The 24,934-nt window shown below is 31.6% G+C and overlaps 1 protein-coding gene across 4 annotated transcripts in view; it reads left to right on the top strand.

Moving 5' to 3' along the window:
* The window catches only part of LOC108917532 (serine/threonine-protein phosphatase 2A 56 kDa regulatory subunit gamma isoform), a 36,677-nt gene extending 12,771 nt beyond the window's left edge, over positions 1–23,906 (top strand). For 2 of the 4 annotated variants that reach the window (XM_018724175.2, XM_018724176.2), the window contains 4 exons: positions 11,471–11,670; positions 14,446–15,404; positions 18,982–19,159; positions 21,963–22,106. In XM_018724175.2, coding sequence (XP_018579691.1) covers positions 11,471–11,670; positions 14,446–15,404; positions 18,982–19,159; positions 21,963–22,106 — 1,481 coding nt within the window. Of the gene's footprint in view, positions 1–1,917; positions 2,531–2,742; positions 2,813–11,470; positions 11,671–14,445; positions 15,405–18,981; positions 19,160–21,962 lie in introns of those variants that run through there. The other 2 variants (XM_018724174.2, XM_018724177.2) reach the window with 2 other exon arrangements.
* The last annotated feature ends 1,028 nt before the right edge of the window (positions 23,907–24,934 follow it).

Here is a 24,934-nt window from a genome sequence, read left to right as displayed (position 1 = left end):
TGATGATAGATTATAACAATTTGACCAATGAGTAGTATTCTTCGCCACAGCTTTGTCAGACATAATTGAAATAACGTGGAAAGCAAGACATTAATAATTATTTCTTTCCGATTACCATTTTACAGACATTAAACTCGACAACAAAACAAAAACACTTTATTTATAGGTTAGTTGGAGATGCGGTATGGAAATGGTACATTAATTTGATTGGTCAAATATAAGATATAAATATTAAATTTCGACGTGTCGAAAAATATTTCTTATTTATTATCTTATTTTCCCATTGTGTGTCACTATATGAAAACATATTTATCGAATTTTCTATTTTATATTTAATATTTATATTTTATATTTTTTCATTGTGTCCCGGCCTTAATGTAAGACATTATAAGAAATCTAACCTTAAAAAAAATTGTCAAAAACTTGTCTGTACCGAATTTCAATATACTTTCAATAAAATTTTATTTAAAAAAATCATCTGACTTCCCTTATCTCGAAAATAAACTTATGTCCATATAAAACAATCTTATGATACATTCTAATACAAGACATTTTAAAGAAACCTAACCTTAAAACAATTGTCAAAAACTTGTCTGTACCGAATTTCAATATATTTTCAATAAAATTTATTTAAAAAAAATCATCTGACTTCCCTTATCTCGAAAATAAACGTATGTCCATATAAAACAATCTTATTATGTGTATATGTACGTTTCTTATTCATAATTTAAAATGACATCTTGGAAAACATTAACGTTTCCATAAAAAAAATCATGGAATACCTATCTATGCTATTTTAGGTTAGATTCAATACAAAATTACCCTAAATTAATGTTGGTAATAAACATAGAAATAGGGGGAAATGGATTTTTGGATTTATTAAATGGACTGTACAAATGTGTTTCCTCTATACGGTTATAATTACATACCGGGTAGGAAAGTACCGATGGTCTATCTGAAGTTACGTGAGAGCGATAAAGTAAGCCATAGAAATCCATGTGATAGACAAGGATGGGTATAGTGAACGCGTCTAGAAGTCACCGCCCATTTCGCCCTTCCACAAATAAGAAGTGGATCTTATTTGTGGAAGGGCGAAACGGGCGGTGACTATGAGACGCCTTCATTATAGCCATGCTTCTCTATCGCATGGATTTCTATGGCTTACTTTATCGCTCTCACGTAACTTCAGATAGACCATCGGTACTTTCCTACCCGGTATATCAATCACATGCTAGTAATATTTATTTATTTATAAATTAATTCAAACAGTGATTTACATAAGGTTAACGAGTTAGGTTAAATTTCTGTTTTTCGTATTTGCCTGGTAATAGATAATTCATTCTTATAAATTCTTTTAGAAGTAATATAAATTACTTACATGGGTTATCTCGATGTTTCGTGAGATAAATTCGTACATAAAGTTAGGTTAGGGTAATCCAATGCATTTAAAAGAAAACTTCACCTGTACGTAGGTATATTTCTATATAAAGTTGGGTTAGGCCAAGAAGTTTTTTTGTATATCACGTAGAGTTAGGTTAGGTTATTTAAAATCAAATCTTAACATTAAAAACTCAAATTAATCATAAAATACATTTTATTAATAAAATTACTAGTGTGGTTTAATATTTTCCATTTAGAAGACATACAATTAGTGTTTTTTGAGGTACTATTTAGGTATTTTCCTTTATAAACGCCGTGATTTCTTAAATTTTTATCAAAAAATCTTCATAAATTCACTGGGACAAAAATTGATACACTTAAAAGATTCATTAGATCTTTTATTTATAAGAAAATATTTGTAAATCATTTACAAATGCTTACACTGTCTTGTAGATTGTATTAACGCAGTAAGTGAAAATTGAAAAAATTAATTTGTATATTTTGTATGGAGGACACATTTGTAAGTTGATCCAGACAGCGCGATGAATTCAAATCGAGTCCTACGACGGAACAAGACCTGGGTAAATCGCGGAAGGAGCCGGCAACGCCGCCGACTTCCATCATATCGCAACTTCACCACTTTGCAGTAAACACGGGCGTGAGACGCCAACTATGACATTAAAGTGCCGTCCACTTCCGTCGTGACAGACGTCCAGATGCCACTTCTTGCGCGAAATGCTTGACAGTGACAGTGCGGGCAGGGACTAAACTCGCGAGTAGGTCGTTTCGGTGAATATGGTTCATTCAACTTACGCGCAAGGTCATGTTATGGGAGGTCGGGACACTAGCCCGCTAGGCATCCCCAAGTCGCCGTCTTTCCACAGCGGTCTGGACCTGGTGGCCTCGGCCAGCGTGGACTCCCTGAAGGCGGCCCAGGCGTCGCTCGAGCAGCAGGAAGCCACCGGGTTCCCGTGCAAGATATCCTTCTATAATGTCATGGCGGTCAACTCGAAGGCTGGCGTCGCCGTAGGCGAGATGGCCTTGAGGAACGGTGTCGGCGGATTGTCGCAGTTGACGATGCCCCCCGCTCAGAAGAATTCTACGGCCGTGCGTACGATGCAGTCAATGGGACAGTTACCTCTGCTCAAAGGTGAATCTACCAGTTTTTTTGTTTAGTGCTCGATATTTCTTACGCGTATTTAAAGGGGCCCGTTAAAAATTTTGAGAGTATCGCGGGCGTAAACAGAAGGTGGCGTAATTATCGCGAGTTTGATGGTTTGACGGAATTCAAATTTTTGTTTCTTCAGGTTGCCGAAAAGCCTGTATTATTTTATGTCAGATTAGCCAAGTTTGAAGTTTCTTGATTTACAATACCAATACGTTGAGCCACGTTTTTTTGCTATACTGACCTTTGTAATCCGTAAGAAAAAGTGTAAGTTTCTACATCATGAATTCATGACTTGCTAGGTACATAAATAAATTAGTTTTTAATAGAAAAAAAATATACCTATATGTTTTTGTTAATATAGAAAATCTCAAAAATCTCAAAATCTCAAAAAAAGCAAAAAATTCACATGCAAAAATCACATTCACAAATTAATTTTTGAGTGACATTAAATAGTTTTTGTTTAAACCTGTTACATTTTTCGATGCACTTAGCAGTTCTTCTTTTTTAACTGATGATATACAGTGTAATTCATAAATAATGTCCCGCAGACTTGTAGTTATTGTTTTAGAAACATAAAATTATTTGTAATATGGCTTGCATTGACTTTTAACTGGAATTCCACATGTATTACTTTTTACTTAAATGCCCAATTTGAACATTTATATTCTTGTCAAAATATGTTGTAGTCTAAGGCTAAAAAAATATTTGAAACAACTCATTGTAAATAGTTTTGAAACTTGTTAGTAAAATATCTAGATACAACTTTGCCACATTATTCTTAATGTGACATTTTTTAAATTTATCCAAGCCCATTTTTAAAATTTATGCAAGCCACTACTATTAAAGTTGGATTTTTTATACAAAAAACGTCGTTATTTATTTGTTGCCTCATAAAAAAAATAATATTAAATTTTTCATTTATACGACTAATAAAGTTTAAATCATTTGTACTTGAACTCTTGAACATGGACAGTTTGAAATAAAAAAACGCGATATCTTTTTTTGTGTATAATAAATTCTGGTCTTAAATAAGTAAAAAAATGACACACAAAAATAGACGAAGCTAAATTTTACCTTTCATTTTACCCAGTTTTGACTTACTTCTGAATAATTCTGGTTTACTAATAATTGTATTTTGTCTTATAAACGATAAAAAGTAGTTTTTTTTCTTATTTTGAGGCGTTCTCTTACCAGATAAAGTTTGGCATATGCAATTCGGAATACCCTGTATGTATCGCATAATTGGATATCCAAATAAACCTATTACTCTATAGTAATTGGAATAGGCAATTCGCTGCCTGAATATCTATTAGTGTGTAAATTCATAATTCACATTCAGATAATTAACTTTTTTTATTTAACGTGTTTCGTAAGTAATAGGCTCGGTAATAGGTCACAGAGCAAGAGTGGACTCTAGACACTAAAATATTACTATTTAGCCTAGCTTACCTTAGTCTAACAGTTGATATTAAAAGCGATATACAGTGTAGTGTAATTTTAATTATTGAAATATCGATTTCAAATTTGGTAGTAAAAGAGTTTTAGCGGTACCAAATTTAAATTTTATGATAGGAGCCGTCTTTTAGCGAGACCACTTTATAGTATCTTTGCTGTAAAATAATGCTACACATATTTGTTTACCGAACCCCAGTATGACTTGGGATACTTTGTGAAAACCCATGTCTTTAAACATTTTCGAGATATTTGCATTTAAAAAAATTCAACACATAAACATGTTTATCTTATTATGATACTTTATCAAGTAAACTGTAAAACAGATGCAGTAAATACAAGTTATCTAACTTGAAAAGTAGGTTAAGGACAAAAATAAAAATTTTCGGTTTGTGTCAGATTATTGTATCTAGTTTTTGCATTTATTTTGTAACTACGTGAATACGCATTTTATAAATCCAAATACATATACCTATGCATGGGCCATAATATTTATTCGACTTGAATTCTCTTGATTTCTGTTGCTGATGACACATAATTAATTTTCAAGATTTCTAGCATTTCGTTCACTACATAGGTTTTTTCTTCTATAAAACTATTCTTTAATTTTGAAATATTGAAGGTCATTTATTTTTTATATCAAATATTATATCTCTTTGACCAGAATATGTATAAATGCTCATATTGGGCCTTTGAATCGGTTAAAAGTGAATGTATGCCATCTTAAAAAATAATTTAACGAAACCTACAACTTTTTAACTCTTGTTCTCAAATCTTGACAGTGTAAAATTTTAAAAATATTTAACTACACACAATGCAGTATTATTTAATTTGTTTGTCGGTTATGATAATTATTTTACGTACATATAATTTCTATGATTGTTTTTCAAGTTAACGAAGTGCAAATTCAGTAATATTTTTGCATGTTTTACAGTTTTAACAGCTTACTTTTTAATTAACATTGCAATCTTGCAATTTACGACCGGAAAAAACAATGAAAATAATATAATTCTGATCTGCACATGGGTCGATTTAACTAATTGCTACAACAGATATAATCCCAAAGATGCTCAGACCTTTTTTTTTTCAAAATTCTTAGAAATCGTTTTTTAGTTATAAATTTTCAGATATTAAAATTGTTTATCGCCCTGTACAATTAACAGTTTTTAATAGCCTGTAATCTTTCTTATTTCATTATCTAACTTTGCGACAACATTAGTGCCATTTCGCAATAACTTGTCTTGAGGCTATGCAAAGAACGTGGTGTTCGAGTGGCCAAAGGAATTTTAATCTGTATCTTTAGGAATAAACAAAATTGACAAATATTGTAACCGCATTAGAAGCCCCATACACTTCGTTCATCATCGACTATTTTACCTGTAGGTGGTAAACAACACCGACGTGGTAACTTAAAACAATTTTACCTGACGGCTAAAGTTATCGAAGAAGAACGAAATGTGTAGGGTTTACAACTTTTAAAAAGAAATAATGAAAAGGAATATTCTTTGAAAAACATATATTCTTTTATTAGCTCTCATATTTTTACACAATTTTAAAAGTTTAAGGCCTGCGAAATATTGGTAGTGGTGTTCGTACATTGCAGGTGTATAATATAGTTTTGGGAGAATATTTGGCAAGTGCATATTTGGAATATATCAATCTGCACCATCCGCACGATGCGGCATTTGTTTACGTTTGACAAATATATTACACTGACGTGTTTGCATTCTCGATCAATCAGCCATCCATACTGCATTTGTTTATATTTGACCAATATTTGGCAAGTAAGACAACGGTGTACGGTACACTATACAGAAAGCAAATAAGTACGCTAGTGTATAGAAATTCGACTATACCATATGTTATACACAATTTGGTAGCATGACACTAGGAATTTGTTTATTTGATCTCAAATCATTCTTAATCAGTATCGCTTACACTAGTGTAGTACGTCGGTGACATTGATTGAAAATTCCGCCATAAATTTTTAAATTCAACAAATCTGAAGTTTATTATCTGAGTTATAGACGAAAGAATTCAGTTATTGGAATTTTGAGGAATCTCAGCACATATATTTAAATATACAGTGTTCTATTTAAGAGGTGGAGTGTTTTTCAAATAGTTAAGCGTTCGATAATGCCAAGTCGCGGATGGTGCAGCTCCTCCAGATCTTAGATACCGTGTAGGAAAGCGCCGATGGTCTATCACAAGTTACGTGAGAGCGATAAAGTAAGACATAGAAATCCATGCGATAGAGAAGGATGGCTATAATGAAGGGTTCTCTTTGTCACCGCCCGTTTCGCTCTTCCACAAATAAGATCCACTTCTTATTTGTGGAAGGGCGAAATGGGCGTTGACTATGATACGCCTTAATTATAGCCATCCTTCTCTATCGCATGGATTTCTATGTCTTACTTTATCGTTCTCACGTAACTTCAGATAGACCATCGGTACTTTCCTACCCGGTATGTAATTATAACCGTATAGAGGAAACACATTTGTACAGTTCATTTAATAAATCCAAAAATCCATTTCCCCCTATTTCTATGTTTATTACCAACATTAATTTAGGGTAATTTTGTATTGAATCTAACCTAAAATAGCATAGATTCCACGATTTTTTTTTATGGAAACGTTAATGTTTTCCATGATGTCATTTTAAATTATGAATAAGAAACGTACATATACACATAATAAGATTGTTTTATATGTACATACGTTTATTTTCGAGATAAGGGAAGTCAGATGATTTTTTTAAATAAATTTTATTGAAAATATATTGCAATTCGGTACAGACAAGTTTTTGACAATTGTTTTAAGGTTAGGTTTCTTTAAAATGTCTTGTATTAGAATGTATCATAAGATTGTTTTATATGGACATAAGTTTATTTTCGAGATAAGGGAAGTCAGATGATTTCTTTAAATAAAATTTTATTGAAAATATATAGAAATTCGGTACAGACAAGTTTTTGACAATTTATTTTAAGGTTAGATTTCTTATAATGTCTTACATTAAGGCCGGGACACAATGGAAAAATATAAAATATAAATATTAAATATTAAATATAAAATAGAAAATTCGATAAATATGCTTTCATATACACACAATGGGAAAATAAGATGATAAGAAATATTTTTCGACACGTCGAAATTTAATATTTATATCTTATATTTGACCAAACAAATTAATGTACCATTTCCATACCGCATCTCCAACTAACCTATAAATAGTGTTTTTGTTTTGTTGTCGAGTTTAATGTCTAAAATGGTAATCGGAAAGAAATAATTATTAATGTCTTGCTTTCCACGTTATTTCAATTATGTCTGACAAAGTTGTGCCGAAAAATACTACTCATTGGTCAAATTGTTATAATCCATCATCAAATTATTATTATTGTGTCAAACATTTATATTTAATATGCTATATATTATATCTTATATTTAATATTTTCCATTGTGTCGAGGATATTTTTTTACTTAAATAAATACTAGATTAGAAAAAATAAGAAATTGGAAGCTGAAAAATAATTTTATATTTGCTGAATTTACACGAATATTTGTATCTATTTTTTTATCGTATTTACAAATGTTAAATATTTTTAAATGAAGATCTGCGGAGTTGAAAATGATCAATAATTTTGACTAAAAATATCCCTAGAACTAGATTTAGACTTAGCAAATTGGCAGCACTATGTAGTTGTGCATATGCCTATATTTATGTTCATTGTTCTCACATTATGATTTATAAAGGAAAACTCTCCTTTTTTACTAATTATTAACAATGTCAATTTGTGATGATTGTAGTAAATACTTAATTAACATGTTTAATTTGACAAAATTGTTATTCCCAATACTCCAAGAAATGACCGCCGCCACTCGCCACTATTTTTTTTTTCAAGTTTGTGCACCACTGAGTGCAACAAGTACATTTTGTTTAAATTTCCGGCATATCCGTAAGTTTTTACTGCTGTCTGTGTTTCCCGTGCTATAAATAAGAGATGTACTTCAGGGTTACGGTAACCTTTCTGTCGAGTTTTTTGTGTTATAAAACTAGGAAAACAAGAATTATCATTTAAGCTGTCGGATTGCTACTAATTGAGTTATATTATTGATTTTCAAGGAACAATACACTGTGACAAAAAACAAAAACAAAACTGTCATTGCGAAACATTAAAATTATCAATAATAATTTTAAAGCGTAAAACTTCATTGGAGAGTATTGAAAACGAAAACAGATTGATTTTCGAAACGTCAAGACTTATTACAAACTTTGACCGCAAATTCTAGGAATGATTTAATATCGATTCGACATGAATCGTTTTATCTAAAAATACTTCCTAAGGGAAGTAGGGCTCTTTCATGTTGGCCCTTTGACATTTTTTTTTTGTAATTGTTCAGTTTAATGTTTATCTAGAAGTATAAAACTTAAGTTATGTGTTAACTCTTATACAGACAGTCTTTTGAAGTTAAAATTATCTTTTAATTATAACCATAGACGTCACAGTTGGGAGGGTCAACTGATTTTTTTTTATTTTCGACTTCTTGGCATATCGACGTGACGCTGCTCGAGAGTTACATTGCATTTCGCCATACACTAAAAGCATATCAGCATATTTTGCATTAAATATTTTTAAACAACAGAGAAAAAGTTTGATTTAAAACTAATTTCTAAATCTGACATTTACAGCGTAGTTAACTGTTGACCAAAACCAACTACTATATATTTACAGAATTTGTGATTTTGGAATTATCACGCAAAAAATAAACATTTCAAATAGATATTTTTCTCATACGGTACGCCCTAGCCACTCAAGACAAGAAGCACCCCTTTAATCTAGAATATCTGAAGTTTTCGATTTTTATACACTAATGCAAAAAATGAAAGGGTCAAAGAATTTCCAAAATTTTTCCGTGATTTTGAACACGAGGTGAAAAATGGTCGTATCGGGAATTAAAAAAAAAAAAACATTTTGAAGCTCTAAGATTCTAATTTTTAGATCTTTCGGTCGAAATTTTTTAGACGCTACGGTTATCATGCAATCCTAAGAAATACCGCGACAAAAAAATTTTGCAAATTTTCTTTTTTTTTCTGAGTACGGACTTGGAAAAATTTTTTTCAGCTAAGCCATTGCATGGACCAGATAGCTTATTTATTAAGCTTCAATTTCCTTTTTTTTTAAATTTCGATACGAGCAATTTTCATCGAAATATTGGACTATTAATGGAAAAGGATCGTTTTGTCTTCAATCATCGATATCTCGGCGACAAAAAATGGTCGTACAGAGAATTGAAGGACAGTTTCGAAAACTGGAATAAATTTTCTATAATATGCTGCCGTAACTGTTCGGAAATGTTTGTTTTGTTTTACACGAATTTTGAAGAACAGGAAAAAAAGGGTAATTTATGGTTTTTTAGAAAATTGACGGCTAAATTAGAAGTATTCACGATATGACTAATGTTAAGCATGACTTTTACAGTTCGACATACTCGGAAGAACTTTTTTTTGAGATTTTCGTACATTTTTACGGTAAATAACATTTAAATTGATGGAAAAAAAATCGAAAAATTTTCAGATTTTCGAAGTTTTTTTGTTTTTTTTTTTTTTGAAAAACTTTCCGAACATTGAAGAAAACAAAATCCAATTGTTTCCAGTTTCGGCTTTTTCGTCCTATGCTTCTGTTCATCAACTTTTAATTAAATTAAAATTAAATTTGATGACCCAACCATTCATACCGTTTTTTAAGACAAATTTCTAATTAATTTTTGTGCAGTCTGTAATCACTTAAAAAACAGTTTTTTTTTGAAAACTAAATTTTTTCTTTGATAAAAAATTTAATTTTTTTTTTTCATCAATTTAAATGTTATTTGCGGTAAAAATGTGAGAAAACCTCAAAAAATGTTTTTTCTATTTTAATCATGATTATGAAGTGTTTAAGCTCAAAAAACGCGACCCTTTCATTTTTTTCAAAAGTTTGAGTGAAACAGAAACGGTTCGCTAGATCGAGATGAAACTTCACAGGGTTCTTCTGGGTATATCGAACTGTAAAAGTTATGCTTAAACATTAGTCATTTCGAGAATATTTTTAATTTAGCCATCAATTTTCTAAAAAACCATAAATTACCCTTTTTTTCTGTTTTTTAGAATTCGTGTAAAACATGAAAAAAAAAAATTCCCGAAAAGTTATGGCAGCATATAGGAGATTTATTCCAATTTTCGAAACTGCCCTTCAATTCTCTGTACGACCATCTGTCGCCGAGATATCGATGATTGAAGACAAAAGTCTGATATTTCGACGAAAAATGGTCGTATCGAAAAAAAAAAGGAAATTGAAGCTTAATAAACAAGCTATCTGTCTATGCAATGGCTTAGCTGAAAAAAAAAATGTTCGAAGTCCGGGGACTCGGAAAAAAATAAAATTTGCAAAATTTTTTTGTCGCGCTATTTCTTAGAATTGCATGATAACCTCGCTCCTAAAAAATTTCGACAGAAAATTCTAAAAACTAGAATCGCGGAGCTTCAAAATGCTTTTTTTTAATTCCCGGTACGACCATTTTTCACCTAAATACAGTCTGTCGAAAATAACGTAAACATTTCGGAAATACCTTTGACCCTTTAATTTTTTGCATTAGTTTATTAAAAATACCAAAAAGTCGAAGATAAAAAAAAATAATTAAAAATATCAGTTGACCCTCCCTTTTTACATTAAAAGCCCTGTGTATTGTATTTTCTATTTGTCGGTTTTTTTTTCAGTGTAATACTTTTAGTTTGGCAAAACTATTTTCGTAAAAAATAACCCTTCACTGATTTTTTTGACGCAAGAATTTAGTTAATTACTTTTTTTCACAGGTGCGAGAATACCCAGTACTTTACCGAATAGGAAAAAATGTTTTTTGTTTTCGAAATAAGCGATGTATTAACTAACGATTTACATTATTATGTCTAATTTATCCATTTATTTAATGATAGAAAAACCAACAAACGCGAATGGATCTGATCGCGACAAAACCTAGGAATATACCTACTACCTATGCGTTGGACGACCCTAAAAATCTATAAAAAAGTCAACGAACTTAGCAGCATAAATAATTCAGTTAAATATCTCTTATTAATAAAGTACATATAATTATTATATCTAGATTATGGAGACCGTTAAACTTTGCCAAATAGTCAACCTATGAACTACGTTTTATCCAAGAATGTTTTTATAACATTTCTTTAAATTGAAAAACACAATCTAGAGTTTGATACAGTATTTTACCAAATCCGAAATTTTGTGAGCAGGTTTAAAATGATCTTAATTGTAAAACAGGTATTATATGACATTTTAGTTTATAACAAGGAGGTATGGCGCGCTTGTTTTTCAGGAAATCTTGTCTCAATGAAAGAATTTTCTGTGCGTTATTCTTCATATTTCATTTTTTCATAGGGTCGTTATATGAAATGGTTTCAGTGTTCTTTGTTCTTTCCAGATGCTGCGCCAGCTGACAGGGAGGAATTATTTGTGCAGAAACTCAGACAGTGTTGTGTCCTTTTCGATTTTGCGACGGATCCCTTGTCGGATCTCAAATGGAAGGAAGTCAAACGGGCCGCCCTTCAGGAAATGGTGGAGTATGTTACACAACAAAAAGGTGTTATCACCGAAACAATATACCCTGAGGCTGTTAATATGGTAAGTCACTTAAAACAAACAGCGACTTGTTTAGGGGCCATCAACAAAAAAAAAAAAAAACAGATTTATACAGGGTGGTTTCGAAGTCCATGTCGTAATTTCCGGAGGATGTTCTTTGCGTCATTTTAGGCTAAAAAGTCTAGTCGCTGATTTTTTGAGTTAATTTATGAAAAATCCTGAACTCCGTCACTGAGAAAACTAAAAATTTCAGTGTCACTAAATTTGGATATTGAAAAATTTCATTTTATTCGAAAAATGAGCCATTTTTTAGTTATAGGTATATTTATTTATTTAGAATCGGTTTATCACATAGTGTAACCATCAAAAGTCCAAAAAAATCATTGTCATCGAAATTTTTAATTTCTTAAGGACTAATGAGGAATGAAAATAATAAAATTTGTATGGTTACACTGAATTTAAGTTTAAATTAACAAAGAAACATTTCATGTAGGCTTTTTGCAAAATAATTTCTTAATTTGTGATGTTTATTATAAATTTTAAATTTTCAAAATATACAGGGTGTCCCACTGGGAACTGCGTCGATCGATATCTAGGAAAATACTGCTCAGAAAAATTTGAAAATTTCGGAACACAACTAAAATATCTACTCTTCAACAAGCGGATTTTTGGTACCTGTAAAGGGCATATGTAACACTACATTATTGTATACCAAAAAATTAAAATATTTAATACTAGGTGTCTCATTTTTGCTGTTACATTTTGATAACTTCAAACAACTTTAACTTTGTTAACTTAAATGGAACACCCTATATTTTTTAACTCTGTAGTATGCAGATTAAAACTTCCTTTCTATCCATATATATGCATTGTTAGGGTTGCTGTTACGACTTTAAGATATTTGCAATTTTATATTTTCTGGACAATTTTTTTCTTCAAATTGGCCATGACCAGAAACTCTCCAAAAACAATTGAAGTTTGACAACAATGACATTTGTCAAGTTAGTTGTCAAATTATTGTTGTGCCTGAATGGTTTTTGCCGAAAATTTAAATAAAAATGTCTGGACATCGTTTAAATTATACTAATGAGGATTAGTTCAATTTGTTTGTTATTTATGGAAATGTGACAAAGTAATTTCAAGAACATGTAGAGAGTCTGCTGCTTTTTCCATAAATAACATACAAATTAAAATAATTCTCATAAGTATAGGTAATTTAAATGATCCTCAGGTATTTTTATTTAAATTTTCAGCAAAAACTACTACACACATAACAGTGATTTGACAACTAACTTGAGAAATGTGAAGTTATTTTAATTGTTTTGGAGTGTTTCTGGTCATGAACCAGAACCAATTTGATAACAGGTCTGATACGAGAAAAAGTGTCCAAAAAATAGAAAATTGGAAATATTTTTAAAAATAGTAACGGCAACCTTAACAATGCTTATATGGCTTGAAAGGAAATTTCAACCTGCATACGACAGAGTAAAAAAATACAGGGTGTTCTATTTAAGTTAACAAAATTATAGATGTTTGAAGTTATCAAAATGCAACAGCAAAAAATGAAACACCTAGTATTAAATGTTATAATTTGTTGATATACCATAATTTTGGGTTACCTATATCCTTTCCAGGTACCAAAAATCCGCTTGATATCACGCTCCTGAAAAGAGTTACTAGCATCTTTGTGGACCCTTGCATCTGTCAAATTTTTTCTTTAAAAATTAATATCTCTAAATCTATAACTCTTAGGTATAGGGAATATTTAATAAAGTGACCCTCAAATTTCACGTAGAATCTGAAAATGCAATAATATATACGGTGTACTATTTAAAATAACGAAGTTGGAGTCGACTTCTGGTAGAACCGGAAGAGCTGTAGAGTTCTAGATATTTTAGATGTCTTCATCCTAGGGCCATTGAAATGTTGCCAAATTTTCAAATTTTGCGGCGCAGTACTTTCCTAGATATCGATCGTCGCAGTTTCCGATGGGACATCCTGTATGAAATTTGGCATTTTTTTCCCCTTAAAAATAACATTTGGAATGCATTTATCCAGTTTCAAAAATGGGATCAACATCAAATGTTGAGTAAATTAAACTGTTCCAAAATAATAATAATGTTCTCTAAATGCACAATATTATGGCATTAAGTTTTCACAACAATACTGCCCAAATAAATATTTACTTTTGTAATTATTGGAAACAGAGTTCAAATAATTGTTTTTTTATTTAAAATTATTATTTAGCAAGTAAATTATAAATCCGTCTCCACAAACACTCGTGCAAGAAGCAGTTATTGCTTTAAATGTCGATATTGTCTAAAAGTTGAAGAACATTTAGTAGTTTAGAGAAAATAAATTCTCATCAAATCTTCAACAATGTCTTCAGATTGTCATTAGAATTGTCTTGTGGTCTAAAATTTGGCATACATTTCCTTTTAATGGCAAATAATGTAATAGTAACAAGAAGTAAATATCTATTTCAGAAAAAATATTCATAATCGAATACCGAAGGGAAACCTCTCAATTGTGAATAAATCATGCAGAGTTGGCAAATCTCTGAAGCGTACATTGCATAGTTAACAGATTTATCTTGAATTAATCATATCTTTTGAACAAGTTTCATTATTCATCATTCTAAGTGGAACATCTTCAGATATATTTGTAAAAATATCATTTTTCTTCAACACTCAGCCCTCAAAAACTAGTGATGTCTGAGGACCAACTTCCAGAAATTATGACATAGACTTAAAAAACGCCCTTTACATCTGTTGCGGATTCTAGTTGGCTTAGCGCTTATTTATTGGTGTTTTGCAGTTTGCTGTGAATCTTTTCCGTACCTTGCCACCATCTTCTAACCCGAATGGTGCTGAGTTCGATCCAGAGGAAGACGAACCTACATTAGAAGCGGCGTGGCCCCACTTGCAACTAGTTTATGAGTTATTTCTTAGAGTATTAGAAGCACCTGATTTTCAACCAAATATAGCTAAGCGATACATTGACCAAAAATTTGTTTTGCAATTATTAGACTTATTTGACTCGGAGGACCCAAGGGAAAGGGACATGCTGAAGACGACCCTCCATAGAATATACGGGAAGTTTTTAGGACTGCGGGCTTTCATACGCAAACAAATAAATAACGTATTTTATAGATTTATATACGAAACCGAACACCACAACGGCATAGCGGAATTACTAGAAATTCTCGGGTCTATAATCAACGGATTTGCTTTGCCCCTAAAGGAAGAACACAAGGTGTTCCTTCTCAGAGTTCTGATGCCTTTACACAAAGTCAAATCCCTTTCAGTCTACCATCCACAGCTGGCCTACTGCGTCGTACAGTTCTTGGAAAAGGACCCGTCACTAACCCAACCGGTTATTCGTAGCCTGCTTAAGTACTGGCCGAAAACCCATAGTCCCAAGGAAGTGATGTTCTTGAACGAGCTAGAGGAAATCCTGGACGTAATCGAACCCGCGGAGTTTCAGAAGGTGATGGGGCCGCTGTTCAGGCAGCTCGCGAAGTGCGTCAGTTCGCCCCACTTTCAAGTGGCCGAACGGGCTTTATACTACTGGAACAATGAGTACGTCATGTCCTTGGTATCTGAAAACGCAACGGAGATCTTACCGGTCATGTTTCCGAGCTTGTACAGAAATTCAAAGAGTCACTGGAACAAAACGATCCATGGCCTCATCTATAACGCCCTGAAACTGTTCATGGAGATGAATCAAAAGCTCTTCGATGAGTGCACCCAGCAGTACCGACAGGAAAGACAGAAGTAAGTATAGGCAAGTAGATATTTTAGAATTTTATTGTTGTATTATCTACAGGATGTTACAAAAATGTAGGCAACCTGTTCACCAAGGTACCAAAGTGAAAATAAAAAAAAATAAAAAAAATACATTAACTTAATTAAAAGGTGATTAAAAGGTTAACCTACTTTTTTGTAGCATCCTGTATAGATGGAGTTATCTGTAACTTTTTTTTTAATTTTATTATCTGTCTAATAGCAGTTTCTGTTGATGTTGATTGAAAAACGGTAAAACTTCTCAAAGTGTTACTAATACCAACTCTACTGTGAGAGTAACAAAGAATTTTATATTTTAAGAGGAAAACCACATTAGGAGACTAATTTTCAGGCGATTCCCATGAATTTTTTTGAGTGGGAGAAATTAACTAGAATTTGACAAAACTTTGACATTATTTTTCAATATTTTGAACTACATTTACAAATTTTTTCAAGTCACTTGTGTTGAAAATGCCGAAGTTATGGGCTGCACTGAAGGTCGTCGACAGAGTTGATTGTTCACAGGAAACTTGGAGATCATAATGTTGATTTGAAAAGAAAATGGTTGCTTTCCTGCATTACTAATATGTTTTCTAAAAATATGAACCTCATTGCGGGTAAAAATTGTGAAAATTGAAGTTTTGTTATCATCCCAATTGTTGATTCATGTTCTTTGTAATTTCATAAAGAAACTCTTTCCATTAGAGTTCCCGGGAATCAAAAAATTGTGCTATTGAGAAAAATGCGTTTGAAGATTTCAGTAAACTAGAAATTTGAGAAAAATAATTAAAGTGAGCTTTGTAGTACTTTCATCAACTGCATCCTTCGGAGATATCCAGCCCTCAAATTTAAATAACCTTTGAATAGCCTTCAAGGTCAACCCTGATCAACCTTAGAGTTTTTGGACGAAAAATTTCCCGCTCTTTCGATTACCGACGCCAAAATTTACAAAAAAAGATTACCTTGAAATAACCTTCAAGGTCATAGTCAAGGTCACCATTGAATCCCTTTGAATTTGAATAAAAAAAAACCTTAATATTATGATATCATCCCAATTGTTGATTCATGTTCTTTGTAATTTCATAAAGAAACTTTCCATTAGAGTTCCCGGGAATCAAAAAATTGTGGTATTGAAAAAAATGCGTTTGAATATTTCGGAAAACTAGAAATTTGAGAAAGTTGTCAATAATATAGAGTGCTTTCCGATCAATCAGCGATTCCAGCACTATACAGGGTGATTCAAAATTTAGTACAGGTTGAATTTAGGGGCGTACTTTTGAGGTCAAAATAAGACTTTTTTTTCCCTATAAATGTGGGTCCACAAATGCTTAGTTTTCGATATACAGAATATTAAAGTTCGTTTGTTACCCTGTATTATAAGTATATTTAACCATCCAACAAGCAAACAAAAATAGGCCTGATTATGCTAAGATAAGGAGGTACTTAAATATAAACATTTTTTTGGAGGGGTCCATGAAAAAATAAGGTTGAGTACTAGCATATCTAATTTCATTTAAATTGGATAAAGCGCTTTAGATTTATTTGGAAAAAAACTAGAATTTTTTGTCAACTATAAGATCATTTGGCGGTTAAACGGAGCAGCTTGGTAAGTTTTGTTAAAACCCCCTGCTCTGTCGGTTCATTTGCAAGTCACTTTATATAATAATAATATCTCCTCGTTCTAACCACGTGAATTAGCCCAGAAGTCGGAGACTTGCGCGGGAGAGGAGGCGGCATATTATTATTAAGCAGGCCGCATTTGCGCCCAGGAACGACCATTCAGTGCAGGAATGAGGGAAACTTGGAAAACCTCATTAATTAGGGGGGTGGTCAAATGTCAACCGGTGTCAATCTCTCACATTGATCCAAGCCAACATTCTTCCACCCTACCATACCTGCACAGAGGGTGCCAATTCTCCGTACAAGCATAGATAATCTACGATCTACCGACCGCGGAATTCGAACCTGGGCAGAATTAGCACACATCGATTTTAGTACTGACGCCTTAAACCGTGCGGCTATCGATATATTAAAAGTCATTAAAGATCGCCAAAATTGGACAATGAATTAGACTCTCTCCAATTTTTTGTTAATTAAAATTAGTAAATTTACCACAATTTATGTATTACATGCACCGATAAGATTTGACTAAATTGTTGATCAATTTATTGTGTCTATAATTGAAAAAAGACAAGTTTTACTTATACAATGAAACAAAATACCTACGTTCTCTGTGTATAAGATACTATGCTGTTTACAATTTTTTTTTTATGGATGGAACATTGTTTAGAACATTGTCTTAAATGTTTTTTATATGTAGCAAGTGTAGTTTTTTGTCTATTTTTAATTAAATACCAAAGTATTTTTTTCTAAATTTTATCACCAAAAGCTGCCGTTTAATCCATTTCAATATTAAGCACACGAAACACCCGACAAATCTGGATAAATGTTTATTAATCTACATTGTACAGTATTGCATATGTTCCAAGTTTTTAATTTTTATTGGAAAATGTAATAAAAAAGGTCTTTATACAGGGTGTCCAAACAGTCTGGAAACACGTGAATAATTTTCCAGGTAAATTATTTTTGAAAAATGTTATGTTCTTGTAGTAACTTTTGACGAGAAATTCAATGGATTTGACCTTGACGATGACCTTGAAGGTTGTTTCAAGGTCACCTCAATTTTTTTTAAATTTCGACGTCGGTAATCGTAAGAGCGGGAAATTTTACGTCCAAAAACTCTAAGGTTATCATAAATCAGGGTTGTCCTTGAAGGTCATTCAAAGGTTATTTAAATTTGAGGGCTGAATATCTAGGAAGGACGCAGTTGATGAAAATAGTACAAAGCTCACTTTAGTTATTTTGTTTAATCGCAATTAGTGGTGACCTCAAACTCAACCCTCTTGGTGTCCTTCAAGGTCATTTCAAGGTCAATTTCTCACGTTTAGGGTGCTTCATTATCGTGAGTCCCCTTGCTTCTCACGTTGGGGTGCTTGATTATGGTGAATCCCCTTGCCTCTCACGTTTGGAGCGCTTTATTATCGTGAAAAAAAATTACCTTGAAATGACCTTGAAGGGCACCAAGAAGGTCGAGTTTGAGGTCACCACTAATTGCAATTAAGCAAAATAACTAAAGTGGTAAAGTAACCAACTGCGTCCTTTGGAGATATCCAGCTCTCAAATTTAAATAACCTTTGAATGACCTTCAAGGTCAACCCTAATTTATGACCTTGGAGTTTTTGGACTTAAAATTTCCCGCTCTTTCGGTAGCCGACGTCGAAAAAGGGGGTTTCCATTTAAAAAATGGAGGTGACCTTGAAATAATCTTCAAGGTCATCATCAAGGTCAAATCCAAGGTCACCATTTAATTCCTCGTCAAAAGTTACTACAAGAATGACTTTTTGGACACCCGGTATACAGACGCCCCAAATAATTTTTCTACAGTTGCTAATTGTTACGAGATAAATAATTTACTAATATTTCAAACTCCTGGTTTAGGAACTATTATTAAAAGTGTGAGTGAGAATGGAATATTTGTTTTTACTGGAATGTGTATTGGTTGTTGCAGAGAGAGGGAAAGGCAACATCAGCGTCAGGAGTTGTGGGTGAAAGTGGAGACATTGGCCTCTCGGAGACCCGAATACGAAGTAATAAAAAGTAGAAATGCTGAAATAAACAATATTGTTGGTAGTCCCGATCCTGACGATGAGGTTAACCTAGATAATTTAGAAACAGAAGCCCAAGAGGTAAACGATGATATCTGATTTTATACTGTGTAATTTTTTTTTTCAAGCACGTAATTAGGAGGCATTAAGATGCGACGTTTATAGCTCTTCGTCGATTGAAGAGTTGTGATAAAAAATGTGTAGTATGATTTGTATTACAATTTTCTATTTTTTTTATGTAGTATTTCTGTGGATTTTATACCGATTTGGGTTGTGATTGAGACACTTTTGATTTAACGTAAAGTCGGATATTTTCTTATTGAGGCTGCAGCATTTTTTTACTTCTTAAAAAAATATTTTGTACTGATGAAACCAGGTTATTTGGGTAACATCCTTATTGGAACTGAGAGACTTCGTTTGCAAGTAAATATCGTCAATTTGTAATTAAAATCTTTTACTTTGAACTGTTATTTAAAATGTTTACTTCTATTGTAGTTCATTTCAGTAAATTTAATGCCATTATTTTTATACATTTTTACGTAACTGATACGTAACTATATTCATGCATTTATATTAATGTTCATTCACATTTTACTTTTAACTAAGAGTTGTGTTAATTCGGACTAATTGGAATCATTTATAACAGATTATTCTGTCTGAAGAGCAACAACTAAATTCTATTTAAAAGGCAGTTATTCTTCAGATTTATTACAATTAGCAATGAAATATCCACGGATTTTTTTACCTATTGCAATTTAAAATAATTCTGATTAACACGACTCCCAGTAGGAAATAAGCAATGTCTGTTTTCTTGGTATATAAAAGTGGGCCTCTATTTAGTATAATATGTAACAGTTCTGTAAAATAATTAGTGTACAATCTTGTGGAAGGTATGTAAAATTTTTAAATAAGCGGTGATTAACCAGCTTAGTTGAATTCATATCAGCTTTGATTCCCAACTTTCTATGCAAATTGACGCCAAGAATTACCTAAATCTGATCTACTAATTTGAGACTCATTTATTTTTATATCAATAAAACAAAACTGATAGTTTGATACTTTATTTTGAATATATAAGTGCCTGCAAAAGCTAACGGTTTATTGCGCATGCAATGAAATAAGTGAGAAACAGATTAATTTTTTTGTTAGGATGAAGCACAACTTTGTTTTACTACTTAACAGACTTTTGATTACAATTTTGGTGATTTTTAATCTTACTTTTAATATCAAGTAATATCCATTTTAGTTACATTCTATAATTGTGAAACTTGTTTTTATTTTAAATATTTAAAAGTTACATACAGGCTCTTACAAATTCGCTTCTCATTACAGAAATCTCGGAAACTGTAAGAGGTACGAAAAAGCTTAAATGGGGGCAAAGTGGCGTAATCAGGGCGACCAACATTATGCCCATAAAAAATCAAGGGTAAAATGATTAGTTTTCGAAATATTTGAAAAAAACAGAAATTTTGGAAATCCGTTTTTGTTTCATTTCAGCCTTGTTTGAGGTGATATTGAAAAAAGAAGAACACTTTCTCATGGCCACTTTCTGCCCTCTATCGAATGGCATAATCAATTTTTGTATGTAATGTTTTGTCTGTCCAGGACCATCACCACCTTAATTTTTTTAAATGCGGTCCTAGAAATTTTATTAAATTTTTTGCAAGCCTTCATGACCCCCAATACTGTACTGCCTCAGCCCGAACCAGATTCAGACGTTTTGTCTCGAAAAATTCATCTTCAGTGTATTCGTTCCAAATTTATCTAAATTTTTTATTTAGATTTCTCTGTTTATTGAATTACCGCACACTGTAAGTGTCATTAGACCCTGTGAAATCCATCTAGTTATTTAAACTTGTTTTTTGTTGCAACTTCGTCACTTTTTAAGATACCTCAATGGAATTTAGTATAGGTACCTTTTTGGAGTAGCTGAAGATGGTTATAGGCTTTTGGATTACTTAAAACATAGTTGTTGAATTTTTGAAACAGCATTCTTTTTTTTCCAAATTTTTTTTATGTTAATTTAGATTTTGAGACAACAGTGATATTTTATGAAACCTTACTACATTTACTATAAAAAGATATCATTGTTGCAGTTGCTAAAATGTATTGTTCCAGAGAAAAATGGATTCTATTTCTGTTGTTGATTATGAAAAATTCTGTCAAACAATTTTTGGGGGCTTTATATCCCAGTGGGTAAATTGATCTGTCAGTCAACAGGCACAAATTTAAGAAAAGGATCAAGTTTAATTAGATAAGAAAACTTTCTAGTAGGTACTCTAACTTATTTTATGAAAACTGAAATTATCTATTCACAAAATTTCTACAAACAAAAAGAAAAGGCAAAAAACAAAAGATTACTTCAGGAAAAATAAGTCTATGTTCAAAATCGGCTATCCCATAAAATTTTGTATGGCAATAAATTGGCCAATTTGTTACATTGTGCAAATGGTGATGGAGATATAGTGAATTGTCATAGTTTATTGTGAAATATTACTAAAAATCACCAAACTTGACCAATAAATTGAATTCGGTTAAAAATTTGTGAATGTAAAACCTATTTTTTTAATATTTAAAATAAAAGTACCTAAATGTCAGGATTCTAGAATGGAACTAAAATTAGTTGAAATAGAAACTCACTAAAAATTTTTCATTAAATTAAAACCAGTCTAAACCGGTTTTTACTGAAAAATAAGTAATGGTTAATTCGTACAAGTTATTGAACCCTAAATTGGTGTAAGAGTTTTTGTCCATTTTGTGTGTAAGGTATTTATACGTTCAAAATCAAGTTTCACTTTACATGAGGGAAATTATTAGGGCCTGAACTGAAATTTTTAAAAAGCCCGCTTTTGCTGTGATGTGTAAGGAAGTTTTTCTTTTATAGGTAAAAAAGGCACGAAATTCAAATAAGCCCTTAGTTCGCCGTAAATCAGAGCTCCCACAAGATCAGTACACAATCAGAGCTCTCTCGGATCACAAACGAGCAGACGAATATCTAACGACACCACCAGATGTAAACAAGTGCTAGTCCATTCTTACACTTTAGTGAGCTTAGTGCCAACATATTTTATACACCCGTACACCCATATTGGTTTTTTTTCGAGTTAAGGAAATCACATTTCAATTTTAGGTATTTATTTATTATTTAATTATTTTAATTGTCTTTAATTTTAGAGTTCACTGTGAAAGGGGTCCCTTTTTAATAAATTTTGAAAACTATTGATATTTTTATGTAGAATATAGTTCTTACAGTTTTTGCAATGGTATACATAAATGGTATTAGATTTTTAGACTAGATGAAATTTAGGTAATCGTATCAGTTGTGATTTCTATAGTTTTTATTTTAGACAAATTAACTTTTTACTATTATTTATGTCTTGTATTTATTACCGAACGTATCATATCTAGATGTATTCAGATATCAGACTAAATTTTTGGTGCAGGCATTTACATTTCGGTTTGAACTCTGGCTTGTAGGCGTTGCGTTACTTTGTAATAATTGTTTTAATTGCGATGATTGTAAAATACCTTTTAGCGTACTAATATCAAAATAAAACCTGCACACAGATCTATTTTGCTTAGTACTTCAGATAGAAACGAGGCTAGATATTCAGTGTAGTAGTTCAAATGTACCATCAGATTAAATACCTTTTGTTTTTCATTTTGCACATTCTGCCGATGAAGTAGTCGAGAGTAAATGCTAATAAATGGATGATAATGTAGAAAAGAGTAGATGAACTTACCTACATAGGTTTTTACAATGAACACTAAAGATATGGAATACAATACTATTATTGTAAATATTTTGCAACTTTTTTGTTTACAAAATTTGTTTTCATTTGAAAAATTTTTCTTTTTATGCGATACTGCTTTTCATTAAATGCGTAAAAAAAATATTGCTGAAGTTTTTCCATATGGACAGTGAAAAATTTTTTTTTGGTAAAATCAAAATGGGCATACGTATTATTGGACTTATTTCAGATTTTTAGTGCTCCTTGCTTTAGAAAATGACGTTAGAACTTGTCTTTGTCTTTGCAAAGAACCCCTAAAAGCTTTTTTCTTAAATAATTTTTTTATAATCAACCAGCCCTTTAAATAGTTAAATGCAAAATGAAAATCAAAATATGATTATTTCCCTGCTATGACTCAAGTGTTATATCATATGTCGCTATACAGAGTGTCTGAAATAAATGAAATCAAACAATTCTAAAATTTTGAAGTGTTTTTTTCAAATATATTGTTTGTTTTGATACTTCAAAGCATTTGAGATTGCTAAATACTCATAAAATTATATTATTCGTAATAATTTGTAAAGTGATAGGTTTTGGACAATCTGTATCTGCATACATATGTTGTTATCTGGTAGATCCAGACAGAGGCCTTTTACGAAACTAAATTTAATAATAAAAAAAAATTTTTAGTTTGTATTATATATATTTATTTTTGTAATTTTTGTATGCTAATGTTCTCTTTAATAATTTCGAACATTTGAATAAATGGGGTAGCGCTGACAGTTCTCAAGACTTAGTTGTTTTGTGTGTGGCACTTGCTTTGGATGTGTTAAAAAAAAAGTGAAAGAAGAACTATATATTATTAGTTATATTAATAAACCGCAAAAAGTGCGTACCTATGTAGTGTTGTAACTCGAAATACATTCAATAACTAATTTTAAGGATATATTTTTTATGTTTAAATTAAACATGGAAGGAATGTGTATATATGGAATAGGAGTTGATATTATGTCTTAGACAGTATTTTTTTAATGTACAGCTTTGCTTTGTCAATGATATTGAAATATTATAAATAATTATTAAATAATTTACACTGAGTAATTTTTTATTTTTCCCTTCATCCGTATGTTTCATTATTTGAACGATGAAAATGTTTTTAAGGACTTTTCCCGTGGTCAAATAAAATTTCAAAACTTCATTTTGCATAATACAGGGTCCCGAAATTAATGCAATAAAATTTGGTCACAGATTCTTAAAACAAATTTAGGGCAAACATATTTTTTATTTTTGCCAAGTGGCTCCCTCTTTCGGAGTCACAGCCCGCTGCAATCTACCCTTAAGAATAGTTTTTTCTCAAAAACATTGCGTTTTACAAAAAAATATTTAGAACAAAATTTCTAAATGCAATGGTTTTCTAGGAATTAAAAATTTTTTAGGAATTCAAATGTGACCAAATTTTTTTTGCTGCAAAGACGACCCACGAAAAATTGTCATAAGAAGATTCCCTGTCAAAAGGCGTAGCACTATCAGATTCCACATGTGATGAAACCCCTCTGTACCAAATTTAGTGCTTCTCGTACAACAGGGTTCTGAGATAAAAAAAAGTCTATTCTTAGGAGCGGATTTCTGGGGGCTGTAACTCCGAAAGAGGGGCCCACTTGGGAAAAATAAAAGATACGGGTCCTCTAAATTTGTCTTACGAATCTGTGACCAAATTTTGTTGCATTAATATTGGGACACCCTGTATATTAGAAATTATGATAAAAATTAGAATGTCAAGTTTTTTCTAGAAGTTACAGAACTCTAATCCTTGGAAGTATTTCTAAGCATCCTTTATATAGCAAATTTTATAAAAATATTTCTATTCGTGGGTGTTAAAACGTGAAGTGGATCTCTATGATCAGAAGAGAAAAATTTTAATGGTTTATTGATATCAAATCAAGATATTTTTATATATTATTTTTTATATTTTACCTTTGTTTTACGTTAAATTGTCTACGCTCAATTTTTTTATTTTATATTTTTTTTTTGGTCCACTATTTCTGACGAATTTTCTGCGGACGCCCATGTACCCTTACGTTTCATTAGGTTTGTTCCTTTGTATTGATAGAAATGGATTTGAGTG

The sequence above is a fragment of the Anoplophora glabripennis genome, unplaced genomic scaffold (assembly GCF_000390285.2).
Source record: "Anoplophora glabripennis isolate ALB-LARVAE unplaced genomic scaffold, Agla_2.0 scaffold57, whole genome shotgun sequence".
NCBI lineage: Eukaryota > Metazoa > Arthropoda > Insecta > Coleoptera > Cerambycidae > Anoplophora > Anoplophora glabripennis.
This window is presented reverse-complemented; position numbering and strand designations above follow the sequence as displayed.